The sequence below is a fragment of the Pezoporus flaviventris genome, unplaced genomic scaffold (genome assembly GCF_033815535.1).
Source record: "Pezoporus flaviventris isolate CSIRO_AGI_PZ_B2104156 unplaced genomic scaffold, CSIRO_AGI_Pfla_v1 ptg000076l, whole genome shotgun sequence".
Taxonomy (NCBI): domain Eukaryota; kingdom Metazoa; phylum Chordata; class Aves; order Psittaciformes; family Psittacidae; genus Pezoporus; species Pezoporus flaviventris.
In genome coordinates, this window is record NW_026892624.1 from 817,944 (window position 1) to 832,112 (window position 14,169).

The following is a 14,169-nucleotide window of genomic DNA, read 5'->3' on the forward strand; positions in this document are numbered from 1 at the left end:
AAGCACAAAGAGCGGTGGTAAATGGTATCACACCTAGTTGGTAACCAGTGATAACCAGCCCCTTCAGGGCTCACTGTTGCGGCCAGCATTAGTATCTTCATTTAATGATCTGGATGAGGGGATTGAGTGCACCCTCAACAAACTTGCAGATGACACCAAGTTGGGCGGGACTGTTGATCACCTAAAAGACAGGAAGGCACTGCAGAGGGATCTAGACAAGCTGGATCGATGGGCTGTAGCCAGTGGTATGAGGGCAAACAAGGCAAACTGCTGGGTCCTCCATTTGGGCCACAACAACCACATGAAACTCTCTAGGCTTAGGGAAGAATGGCTGGAAAGCTGCTCAGTGGAAAAGGACCTAATGGAGCTGACTGACAGCCACTGAACATGAGCCAGTTTGTGCTCAGGCAGCCAAGAAGCAAACAGCATCCTGGCCTGTATCAGAAATAGTGTGGCCAGCAGGGCCACCGCAGTAATCATCACCCTGTACTGGGCACTTCTGAGGCTGCACCCTGAATACTATGATGCCTCTATACAAACGCCTGTAGTATGGGGAATAAATAAGAGGAATTAGAGATGTGTGCACATCTACGGGGATATGATATAACTGGTATCACAGAAACATGGTGGGATGGCTCCTATGACTGGAGTGTTGGAATGGAAAGTTACAGCCTCTTTAGAAAAGACAGGCCCAGCAGATGGGGAGGGGGAGTTGCTATTTATGTCAGTGACAGGCTGGAGAGTATGGAACTCTGTCTGGGTAGAGGTGTGATCAGTTAACAGAGAGTTTGTGGGTCAGGGTTAAAGGGAGAACAGCTATGAGGGACATTAGTGTGGGGATCTGTTACAGACCAATTGATCAAGAGGACTCTGTGGATGAAGTGCTCTATAGACAGACAGGAAAAGCCTCATGCTCTCAGGCCCTTGCCCTCATGGGGGACATCAACAATCCTGATATCTGTTAGAGGAATAGTATTGCCCAGCATAAGCAATCCAAGAAGTTCCTCGATTGTGTGGAAAACAGCCGCCTCCTGCAAGTAATAAAGGAGCCGACAAGGAGAGGTGCCATGCTTGACCTCGTGCTCACCAACAGGGAAGGGCTGGCTGGAAATCTGACGCTCCAGGGCACCCTTGGCTGTAGCGATCACGAGATGGTCAAGATCGAGATCCTCAGGACAGTGAGAAGAGCGTGCAGCAAGCTCACTGCCCTGGACTTCAAAAGAGCAGACTTTGGCCTCTTCAGGAACCTGCTCAGTAAGGTTCCATGGGATACAGCCCTAGAGGGCAGGGGGACCCAAGACTCCTGGTTGATATTCAAGGATCACCTGCTACAAGCTCAGGAGTGTTGCATCCCGACTAGAAGGAAGTGCGGCAGGAGGGCCAGGAGACCTCCTTGGATGGACAAGGAGCTGCTGAGGAAACTTTGAGGTTAAAAAAGAGGCTTACAAGAGGCAGAAGCAAAGACAGGCAGCCTGGGAAGAATACAGGGATGTTATCCAGGAAGCCAGGGACCAGATTAGGAAAGCTAAGACTCAGAATTAAACTTGGCTAGGGATATTAAGGATAACAGGAAGGGATTCTATAGGTACGTAGCAAATAAAAGACAAACTAGGGACAACCTGGGCTCTCTCCAGAAGCTATGAGGAGAACTGGCTAACCTGGAGGGTCTTAATGACCTCTTTGCCTCAGTATTCACTGGCAAATGCTCTTGACCACACCACCCAAGTCTTGGAAGGCAGATACAGGGATTGTGACAATGAAGACCTTAGGCCCACTGTAGGAGAGGACCTGGTTCGAGACCATCTTAAGAATCTGAACGTGCACAAGTCCATGGGACCTGATGAAATCCATTGACGGGTCCTGAATGCAAATGAAGTTGCTAAGCCACTATCCATTCACATTCAAAAAACCACGGCAGTCAGGTGAAGTTCCTGATGGCTGGAAAAAGGGAAATATAACCCCCATTGTCAAGAAGGGGAAAATGAATGACCTGGGGAATTACAGACCAGTCAGTCTCACCTCTGTGCCTGGCAAAATCTTGGAGTAGATTCTCCTGGAAGGCATGCTAAGGCACATGAAAATCAACAAGGTGCTTGGTGACAGCCAGCATGGCTTCACTAAGGGGAAATCCTGCCTGACCAACTTGGTGGCCTTCTATGATGGGGCTACGGAACTGACGGTTGGGATAGAGCAGCTGACATCATCTACCTGGACTTGTGCAAAGCATTCGACACTGTCCCACATAACATCCTTGTCTCTAAATTAGAGAGAGATCAATTTGATAGATGGACCATTCGGTGGATAAAGAACTGGCCGGATGGCAGCATGTAAAGAGTTATGGTCAATGGCTCAATGTCCAGCTGGACACCAGTAACGAGTGGCGTCCCGCAGGGATCGGTGTTGGGACCGGTCTTGTTCAACATCTTTGTTGGTGACACAGAAAGTGGGAATGAGTGCGCCCTCAGCAAGTTTGCCGACGACACCAAGCTGTGTGGTTCAGTTGATACCCTGGAGGGAAGGAATGCCATCCAGAGGAACCTTGACACGCTTGTGAGGTGGGCTGATGCCAACCTCATGAAGTTTAACCATGACAACTACAAGGTCCTGCATCTGGATTGGAGCAATCCCGGGCACAGCTACAGGCTGGGCAGGGAAGAGATTCAGAGCAGGCCTGTGAAGAAGGACTTCGGGGTGTTGGTCGACGAGAAAATGGACATGAGCCGCCTTCAGTGTGCACTCACAGCCCAGAAAGCCAACTGTATCCTGGGCTGCATCACAAGGAGCCTGACCAGCAGGTCGAAGGAGGTGATCCTGCCCCTCTATTCTGCTCTCCTGAGACCTCACCTGGAGTATTGTGTGCAGTTCTGGTGTCCTCAACATAAAAAGGACATGGAACTGTTGGAATAAGTCCAGAGAAGGGCCATGAGGATGATCAGGGGACTGGAGCACCTCCCATATGAAGACAGGCTGAGAAAGTTGGGGCTGTTCAGCCTGGAGAAACAAAAGCTGTGTGAAGACCTCACAGCAGCCTTCCAGTATCTTAAGAGGGCCTATAAGGAAGCTGGGGAGGGCCTCTTCATTAGGGACTGTAGCAACAGGACAAGGGACAATGGGTTCAAGCTTAAACAGGGGAAGTTTAGACTGGATATAAGGAGGAAGTTTTTTACTGTAAGGGGGGTGAGGCACTGGAATAGGTTGCACAAGGAAGTTGTGAATGCTCCACCCCTGGCAGTGTTCAAGGCCAGGCTGGACAGAGCCTTGTGTGACATGGTTTAGTGTGAGGTGTCCCTGCTCATGGCAGGGGGGTTGGAACTTGATGATCTTAAGTTCCTTTCCAACCCTAACTATTCTATGATTCTGTATCACCAACAGTGTGACCAGCAGGGCCAGGGCAGTGATCATCCCTCTGTACTCAGCACTCGTGAGGCAGCATCCTGAATACTGTGTTCAGTTCTGCGCCCCTCACTCCAAGAGGGGCACTGAGGTGCTAGAGTGGGTCCAAGGAAGGGCAACAAAGCTGGTGAAGGGTCTGCAGCACAAGTGTGATGAGAAACCACTGAGGTAACTGGGGTTGCTTAGCCTGGAGAAGACTTGGGGGGGATCCTTATCACTCTACAACTACCTGAAAGGAGGTTGTAATGAGGCGGTGGTCGGTCTCTTCTCCCAAGTTACAGCTGACAGGACAAGAGGTAACAGCCTCAAGATGTGCCAGGGGAAGTTTAGATTGGATATTAGCAAAAAATGATTCACAAAGAGCATGATAAGGCATTGGAACAAGCTGCCCATTGAAGTTGTGGAATCACCGTCCCTGGAAGCGTTCAAAAACCACACAGATTAGGCCCTCAGTGGTATGGTTTAGTGGTGGTCTTGGCAGTCTGGAGCAAGGGTTGGACTTAAAGATCTTCTCCAACCTAGACAATTTTATGATTCTATTATTTTATTATGCACAGTTATTACATACACCCTACAAATTTCTTTAACAGGAAACACATAAGGATAAAGAGCTTCACCCAGAAGCTCAGCAGAAAAAACTGCCCAGAGGGTAAAAGTTAGTCTGATGAAATAAAGAACCTGTAACTTCCAGCTGGGTACTCAGTGAAAGGAAGCAACGTGGACTTTCAGAATTTCTAGTATTCTCCGCCTCAACACTGATGTGCAAACTAACTTTTTTCTGCCTTCCAGAAGGTTGCTGGAATTGTAAGCTCCACTTAATATTTCTACAGAAGCGTTCAAGCATATCTCCAAACAGCATCTAATAATGAAAAGCCTAACTGAACATTCAAATCAGCTTCTGAAGTATGTAACAGTGACTTTTTGGCCAACGGGACCAACTCAGGTCAAGAAAGTATCAATAATCTTTGCTACAGATATTAGACACTTAGCTCATGGACTCCTGCCATACACTTACTGTGCTCAGTTTTCTTAATTTTTAAAGCCAAAAGAAAACCTGAACAATATTTTTTATTCCACACAGAAAACTGTAGCCTATACCTGGATTATGTGGTTTATAAAGAGATTGCTTCAAAATTGGATGATCTTTCAACTCTTGTATTAACTACACTCAGAGCAGTAAGCACATGGTCAACTTTTTGCAGTAACTGTGTACTGGAACTGTTTCCCAAGGAAAAACAGTTGTCTCAATTGCAAAAGCTAAATAAAAGGGAATTTAGAAGGCAACTACATACAGAAAATTACGGTCTACATGAATTGGAATGTTTAATGTGTGCTGTCTTAAAGGAGATTTCCTCTCTCCTCAAGCAACTTTAGTTTCAATAATACTTGTCACAGCTCCCATACAGGCTGCTCTGTCAAAAAATTTTGTCTGGATATCATTCTACTAAAACATCCCATCTTCTTAGCAGCAGAACTGTCCAATGTGCATCAGTCACTTTTTTTTGACTGCTGTATCCGTAACTGCTTAGGGTCCAAAAAGATACTTCTGACCCTGCACAATGAACTCCACCCAGAGAAGCCATAATAGTAAAAGAATAAGAAGGCAAGTAACCACACCCAAACATCTTTAAGTAAAGACTGCACATCCACAAGGTTTAGTGGCTCCTTCTCATATGTCTCCAGAAGACTTCCTGAATCTTGACTACACTACCCCCACACTCTTTAAGGTTTTGTATACACACTGTTCAGACATAAAGACACCCTATCCATACTCTTTTCACCGTGGCAATCCCGAATGTTTTTCCCCAGCACTCCGCTCCTTATTGCTGCTGACATTTTTAGCAAAGACGCTAAAAGAAACCAAACAGCAACACGTATCAGTCTCATATAAAAAGCAATTACAATAAAGGTTTACTTTCCTAAATGTGAAATAACTTTAATCTTGCTTGGACAGAAATAGCAAAGAAACCCCAGGCCACCGTTACCAATGCTTTTCGTTCTTCACTTTGTAAGCAAGCTTCTCAATGAAAGCAAAGCTCAAACAGAAACAGACTGAGACAAACACATTTCTTGCTTGCCACTAGAAGCACCCTAATTTGCAGAGTTTCATTAAAAGTCCTACCATTGACAATCTGTTCACCAAGATTTATGTTAATTTTTTATTCTTAATAGTTTGGACTTGCATAGCTTGCTGTTAAAAACTAACAGATACAAATGGCAGATCATTCTTTAGTTTCAAGAAGGAGAATCTACTCAAAAAAAAAAAACAAAAAAAAAACCACTATTAAAATCTTTGTTCTGTCTTACCCATTCATTAATGTTTTTTAGAGCAATGATATCATAACTGAATACATAAGTAGGTGAAACTTCTGGACAAGAAACTTCTGACAGATTCTAGATCCATATGACTCCAGAAAAGAATGCAAGTGGATCACAACATTTTAAAAACCAGTAAACAAACAAGTTATTAGTGTCTGGAGAACATGGTTCAAAATTAGACTCAATTCCATCATTTTTGCCACAAGAGTCACATTTCAAAGCAGCCAACGAGAATATTCAAAAACATGACTTATGACACAAAAAATCCCACCTACAAGGTAACATGAATTAGTCCTTGTAACAGACTGCTTCGTTTTGGCTGCTTAAGTGTGTTGGTACAACTGCTAACGAGCTGCTCTGGACTAAGCGCAGTCTTAATACTGGATGGTATTAAATGTCTTATTCTCAATAAATCATAATTAGGTAAGTATCACCAGTCTTGCAGAGACTCCCACAGTACTCAGCAGAAAGCATACAGGAAGAATACATAGAGAAGGAAGAATATAGAAGCTTACAGTGTCTGAGGAAGGCTTTTCTACAATTATAGTGACAATCAATGAGTTTGATCATAGCACAGTGTGAATACGCTGTGCTACGGCTCTTCACACAAAGCAAAAGTCTGGAACGCTACATAAACCACACCACCTTGGAAGAAATTACAGAATCTTGCTTTTGACACAACAATCAATTCCAGAACAAACACCATGATAAATGTACATTAATCATCTTTGTACTTAATCAACAAGACTAGCTTTCTCTAATAAGAAATTCATACTTTTCCTTAAGTCCTGTAACTAAAATTAAGTACAGAAACTACATTTTTGAGGCCGCATTCTCCAACAAAACAGTACTTTTTACACCATTACTTCAGAACTATTTGTAGAATGTCCAGGTGGTACCAACACATTTTATCTTTGAAACTGGGCTTACTATAATCCAGAAAAAAAATCAGCATACACGATTAGAGCCAACACAAAACAGCTGAAAGTCAAGAACTATAAGAAAAGACTTCTTGACTTAAACAGAAGACGAAGGTGAAGGCACCCATTCTCAGTCTCAAGCAACAACTCCATGACTCAAGTCTGCACCTCTTCCAAGCTATACTTTCTAATAAGAAGTTAAGGTTTTGAAGATTATTTTTCCCCCTTATCACTGGGTGAGACTAAAAAAAAAAAAATGCTAATTTAGATATGACATTTTCGTCTTGGATGCAACTCTAAACCCTATTAAAGGAACATCTGCTCATTAACTTCTAACTGAAGGATGAAGTTAGAGCAGCAGAGTTTCTCTTCTTTAGCAGTTCTCAGCAATCTTCTTATCAGGTAAATAAAAGTTCATGGCATCTTCTGGCTGATATTTAGGATTATCTGATACTGGGGAAAAAAAAAAATACATATAAGGATGTCAACATATAAAGATGCACTGAAACCCTCAGAAGCATGAAAAGATTCATCCATCTATCTGCTGATTAGATGAGAGCAGTCAAGTACCATCCCATATGGTGGTATGGTCTTCTACAGCACCAGCAACTGAAGTTCAGGAACAGTGGTGTCAAGGAGAGCAAATTACTATCTGCAGCTTGTAAGGATACCTGTAATGAATAATTGGCTATTATCTCAAACTTCCATAATCAACAACAGAAAAAAAAAAAAATAAAAACAAATTCCCAAGCATATCAGGGCACTTATTTTAACATAATTTAATAGTTAAAATATTAGGACTAGAGATCTAGTTAATGGCTTTTATAGAAGAGAATCACCTAACTTCTATCAATGTAAATTATATCAACATTTAATCACATTTCATCACTGGAAATCCTCATCATCTAGTTATCAGTGCAGGATACACATCAGGTGTGTTCTGCATCTAAGGGTTTGTGAGGCTTTTTTTAAATACAAGAAGAAATATTTAGTTTCCAAGAGCTTCCAGATTAATTACAAAGCTACTAGTACTGAACTATCCTAACGCGACTATATGAGTAAATATACGTGCCACAAAATATAGCCCTAAAGCTGTTTGCAATTTCTTACAGGTTATATTATACTTTTTTCCAGCTTCCCAATACTGAAGTCATACATGTAAAGTATAGTGTTCCGTTTTCATATATGCTTCAGCTTTTCCTTCAATTTGTTTATATGCTTTGAATAACAAAGATAATGGTACAAAGGAGTGGTAAGTTGCATTAGAAACCTTACATTAAAAACCTAACAAGAAGCTGATTCCAGCAAACAACTTCTGCAAGCATATAAAAAAAAACCTTGCTAATACAGCTACCAAATGGCCAGAGAAATTTGAAGTATACTTCATGAATGCGTGGGTATTTTGGAATGCAGTCTTATCATGCCTGCCCTTAAGACTTCAGATGAGACTCATCAAGCTACAGAGCTACCTGCTACCAACTTCGAAGAACGGCAACCACTTCCTTACTAAGACTTCTTCTAACTACTTCTCCAAAACTTAACTGCTCCAGTTGAAGATTTCTCACACCCAGATGGACAGCTTCAGCTGAAAATGTTTACAATTTTCCAAACACAATAAAGCTGGGAAGAGATTGTGTTAAGAAACTCAATTGTTTTATGAATAGTTTTAGCACTCCCATTCTTTGGGGAATGACTCCACAAATAATGCTTTTCTATCCTTCTGGAAATTCACCCAAGCTCCAAGTATTTAAGATGCCCTTAAACATACAGTTTTCAAACGTGAAGCTTAGAAGACTGAAGTCACACAAGTTTCTATCTACTGCTCATGTGCCAGCCCAGGTCAGCAGAAGTTAAAGAGGTCTTGTACAAGAAAGGCTGTAGGTAAACCAAGGCATGTCCTATTGTCAGATTTACAACTGTATTTCACAGAGACTGCTTTATCACAAGGATGCTCTCACACAAAGTGAAAGCTCCTCCACTTCTCCTACCCCTCTACTGTCTGAGTTACATTTACAGAATTAAAAACCAAAACACTAAACCCTTTATCCTGACAAACCACATGTAACAGTCACCTTGCACAGCTAAGTAACACAATGCACACTACCATACTTAATTGTGCATAAAAGCAGAGTTGGATTTCTTCTTGTGAAGTAAGTGATTTGCAATGACTTTCACATCAAGTAAATCAACGGCTTCAAAACTTGCCCTTCTACCTGCTGACTTCAGTGTCCCATGAAACAGGTTTGGAGTGTCTTCCTCATCAACAAGATTAACAACTGCAAAAGCAGTTTCAGTCACTGACTCTTAAATGTAGTGGGAAGAAACATCTGAGCTCCAATATCCTTCTTTTCTGGCTCTGGGAAGCACTGTGAAAAAGCAGCTTAAGATGATGGTTTAACAATAACAGCCATTTACAAGTTTTCATTGAATTCAAATTTCAACAGGGCAGAGAAGATGATGGAAACTGTGCACACTATGCACACTGTGCACAACTGGTTCTACGCAAAATGCAGTTAGTACCTCTGCAGTCTTCCAAACAGCCTTAAGTTTTCTGGCAAGTTTTCAAACTTAAATAAGCTTCAACATATTTTTACTGTTCAATTTCTCTAGTGCTGTAACTAAAAGCTAGAAATTCCACAGTGACTACAGCTTGGTCCTACTGAAAATCTACTCTAGTAGGTCAAGATGCCAGGAATTTGTCTACTATAATAATCTCCTTCACTTTCATGAATGAAAATAGGAACTTCTATCCTCATCAAGAAATGCTATATAGGTTTTCCAGTTAGGATAGACAGAAAGTATGCTGACAGAAAACAGATTGTGTTGCCTTTCTGAATTTTAGAGGAACTCCACACAGTGCACTGTAATTTACAAGGTTACTCACCACTGATAAAGCATTAGCTGGGAATAGTCTGTGGTGGATCAAGGTTAAGATATGACTCATTCCAGCATAAGGAAGTATTTGTGTCCCTCCAAGAAACTCCCCCTAGCCAATGATCCAACTTCTTCAACAAAGAAAGCAAGAGAAACCACTGCACACTTCTACATTCAGTAAACTTCTCTAGCTAAGCACAGACTAGGCTACTGCATGACAGTAAAGAACTATGCATACAATACTACTTCCTTTCCTCAAACAGTTCTACCTCAATCTGTAGAATGACTTCTCTGGCTGATAAGACAGTTACTCAGCACTGCCCAGGATGTCCTCAGAGACCAGACCAAATTACTGAGCAATGCTATCCTCTTACTTGCCAGTACCATGTATGCATGGTAGGTCCTCCTGGCAGTAAGAGTTAAAAGACAGAAACCAGTCTGTTCAATCAAGTAGTGCTTTTCCTGGTTTTGCAAAGGGAAGAGGAAAATAGAAAAAAAAAAAAGGTCACAGCACCAGGTTTTTAACTGGTAGTTCTAGGGCATTTTAACCCTTAAGAGCAGAACAAGAAGCACTGCCCACTTAGGGTCCTGCATTTGTGTTGACAATCAGACACCACCAAATTAGACTGCAACACAAACTAAATTAACTGGACATGGGCACTCCTAAAGAACTGCAAAATAACTGCCCTAGCTTAAAGTCTTGGTTCAAGCTGTTCTGTACTGCAAGCTAAGAAAATTAACTTGAAATTCTGCCCATAAACAGTGACTCACTTAGGTTTCTGTATAGTTATAACCTCATAAACCTCCCATTTTTAGAAGAAAGATTATTTAGCCAGTTTCCTGGTACCCATCACTTGAAAGTTCCAAGTATTTCTAGAAGTTCCCAGACTGCAGTAACCAGTACTCAGTTACACAGTTCCACTAACAAACTGCACAAATTACCATACTGAGCACTAACCAGATAAACCAGGAAAGGAGTTTGGACTAATATTTTTTTCCAACGCATGCAGGAAACTTCAGGTCTTCCATGTTTTAAAGCACCATATGCTTTCTATTGACCTCACATTTATTTTTTTTGATCACAGCCCTGAGAGAGCTGCAGTTATTCATCAGTTTCCTTTGCTCATATCTGTCAACATCCAATTTTACTTGTGCAACAGCAATCCTTCTGACCTTTTTTCTACTTACTAGCATCATGGAATCAGAAAAACAATCCACTTCAGGATCACTTATGGTAATTGCAAGAAAACAGCCAGAAATGGTGAGTGAAGCTATAAAAAAAAATAAAATAAAATAAAAAAGGAACTCCTTAACTCTTCACTGAACGTGATCCCAACTGTGTCCTAAACTGAATAAATACTAAACTCACAAATGCTGCTAATGTCAGTGACTTTAGCTGTAATATGTCACTCTTCTACTTTCTTAAGTAAGAGATCTCTTAACTAAAATGTCCAAGCTAATTGGTGTAGCCACTGCCAAGAGTACACAGAAAAGCTCAACTCACGACAGGCTCACTTTCCCTGCTTCTCAGGTGGGTGAGCCCCGTGTGCCACATTAAGCTCTGAAATGGAAGAAGGGGTGTGCTGGGACAACACGAACCAGAACAGGTTACACAACTTCAAGACCAATATTCCTTGATTTGGTCCCTTCAGAGAAATACGAGATTGTCCAAAATGGCCTTGAAAGAATCATCCCCACCAATGCTCTGTAATCTGTAGAACACAGGAATCTAATTTGCTATAAGGTTCACAATCTAGCCTTAGCATCTAGCCACTGACGCTTACCTGCTAGTCACAGTTAAATACCTCTCACTTTTCTCCCCTTATTTGTAAGACACACACTTCATCTCTTCTAAAGCAGAAATCTCCCTGCCTGGCGTTTACAAGTTTAGGTGAGCAGGGCAACACTCATCTGCTGCAAGACGGTGCAGCCTAGAAGCCACGCTCCCACGCACCGGTACCATTAGTGCCTGGTAGTAGCTGTGCCTCACTCAACAACTCACACACCGAGTACACCCCATAGTTTACATAACGCAGCTGGAAAGGTCACACCCTTCGGCAGCAGAAATACAGCCCGAGGCAACCCGTTCGGATGAGAGCCCGCCTGTCCCGGGTGGCGGTGGGGAGGGGGGGGGCAGAAGCGTGTCCCAGCTCGGCAGCTCAGCGCCCAGCGGCAACCACCGCCGGGACCCGCGGCTCTGCCCGCCCAACCGGGCCGCTATGCGCCCGCCCCGCAAGGAGGTGGGAGGGGCTCGCAGCTGGCGGGCCCGAAAACCGTTACACGGCCGCGGCACTGAGGGGACACAGCGCTCGCACCGCCCCTCCCCGCCCCGCCACGTGTGGCCCCGGGGGTGCGGGGACACGTTCCGCCGTGGAAACCGGCCGCGGTACCGGCCGAGGCAGCGGCAGGGCGGGCAAAGGCAAGACGGCGAAGCGCTCCGCTTCCCAGGGGTGGCTAGGAGGGCAGAGGGTCCCTCATCCCCTCAGGGGCAGCCCTGTCACTTCGCTAGGATAAAAGCAAGGGCTGGGGGAGGAGCCTCCGGCGGTTCAGGTGGAAAAACAAACACAAAGGGGCCTCTCCGACACCCGCTCGCCCTCGGGCAAAAAGGCATGCATGAGGGCGCGGGGAAACCCGCGTCGGGAGCCGGACCCCCGTGAGGCTAAACGCCCCGGCTGCCTCCTGCCCCACACCCTACGGGACAGGGGTAAACAAAAGCCGTAGGACAACATATGGGTGGGGATGGGGACCCCCGCGCCGGCCACACAAAGAGCCGAGCCCGACAGCTGACGCGCCGGGCGGGAGACGGAGGGAGCCCCCGCCCGTCCCCACCCCTGCCACCCAGGTAGGGGCGTTTCCGCCTCACCTGCTTGCCCCGGTAGAAAAGGCGCTGGCGGTTGGGGCTCACGCGGAAGGTCTCCTGGATCTTCTCCCGCAGGCACTCGATCTTAGTAAGGCGACTCAGGTCGTCGATGGTTTGGGTCTGGGTGCCGTCTATCGTGCGGACCTGGATCCACATGGTGCGTGCCCTCCCACTCGCTCAGCCCGCCGCGGGCAATAGGGAGGAAGAGCTGGGATAGGAGCTGGAAAAGGGGTCCGCTCTCCGGGAGCGCGTCTGCGGCGTGCGGTGGAGAAAGGGAGGGGGCCGGGCACTTCCCCCGCTCTTTGTTCGGCTCAGTGGGGCAGGATTTTCAAATCCCGCGGAACAGACGCAAGCCTCCCCCCTGCCCCCCCGCCCGTCGGGCCGCTGTCCCCGGTCGCAGGGACGCGCAAGAGGGAAGGAGACCCGGGCCGAACCCCCCCCCCGCCCCGCCGCTCCCCTGTCGCCAGCGCCGCGAGCCCCCTGAGGCAGCACAAGGCGAGGCGGAGCCAGGCGGGAACGGCCGCGGGCAGGTCTAACGGGAGCCGCCGGGAGCCATCTCCCAACCCCGGGGAGTGTTTACCAGGCGCCGCCGCTCTCACATGGAGGTCACGGCGCCAACGCTGATCTCGCGAGAGAGCGCGGCCGCAAAGACACCACACCACCGGGCGGGGGCGGGGCAGCGGGAGCGAGGCGCGCGGGCGGTGCCACGTCCCCTGCCGCTGCGTTCGGCACCGCGCGCGGCACCGCCCCTTCTCCCCTCCCGTCCCCAGCCCCCCGTCCCGCTCGGTGCCCGGCAGGCGGCTGGCCCGAGGTCCTCGGGGGGCGGGTCTGGCTCGGGCGGGGGAAGCGACCGTTGAGGTCTCAATGGCGGCCGGCGGGACGGGGCCGGGCACGCACACACACACACACACACACACACAGAGCCGGGAGCCGTGCCCGCCGGCGGAGCGGCCCCAGTGCTTCCGGAGCTTTGAGCCCTGCCTGTTACATTCCACTGCTGGAAACGTGGGGCAGGGGAGGAAAAGGCGAGCCTCGTGTATCCTGCAAATCTGACTGCGAGCTTCACTTTCTGCGTGTTCCAAAACTGAGTAATCCTGCAAGTCAGCATCAGAAAAATACGGGTTTGTCATGCTGTTGTGGGCTAGCTCCAGTTGGAGCAGAGCACCACACTGCCACTTGGACACTCCCTCACGGAACGATTGGGAAGAAAATCAAGGCCCGAACTGAGGAAACGTGGCTCAAGATATGGACGGTTTAATAGGTGAAGCAAAGGCTGTGCACACAAGTAAAGCAAAGTCAGAAGCTAGTTAAGTGCTTCACATCAGCCAGCAAATGTTCAGCCATTTCCAGGAAACCAGAGCTTCGTCAGGTGTAGAGGTTACTTAGGAAGACTAGCACCAACACTAACACCCCCACCCTTCCTGCTGCTTGCCCAGCTTTCATTGCTGAGTATGGTGTGATACGCTCTGGGGTCAGCTTGTCCCAACTGGGTCCTTTCCCACCTTCCTGAATGCACACCCCCAGCCTGCTCTCTGGGAGGGCAGTGTGAAAGTCTGAAATGGCCTTGAGCCTTGTCGGCAGCAGCTGAAACATCCCTGTGTTACCAGTGCTGTTTTGATCACAAATACAAAAGAGCACCGTACCAGCTACTATGAAGAAAATTCATCCTAGCCTATACCAGTAAACGTGAATACTGGTAACATCCTGTAAAAATGTATCTGGTACAGCACTGTCTAGAAACCAGGAGATGCTATAGTGGATGCCTTCGGGAGGAATTCTGAGCAGCTTTATCATCTAAAACTG

The 14,169-nt window shown here is 46.2% G+C and overlaps 1 protein-coding gene across 7 annotated transcripts in view; it reads right to left on the minus strand.

The window, feature by feature from the left end:
• Positions 1-13,038, minus strand: part of UHRF2 (ubiquitin like with PHD and ring finger domains 2) — a 97,959-nt gene extending 84,921 nt beyond the window's left edge. For 3 of the 7 annotated variants that reach the window (XR_009746879.1, XR_009746881.1, XR_009746880.1), the window contains exon 1: positions 12,370-13,038. Coding sequence is in view for 4 of the 7 variants with exons in the window: in XM_061473090.1 (XP_061329074.1) it covers positions 12,370-12,522 (153 nt within the window). In the remaining 3 variants the exon portion in view is untranslated. The remainder of the gene's footprint in view (positions 1-12,369) is intronic. The other 4 variants (XM_061473090.1, XM_061473088.1, XM_061473089.1 and 1 more) reach the window with 3 other exon arrangements.
• Positions 13,039-14,169: the final 1,131 nt, after the last annotated feature.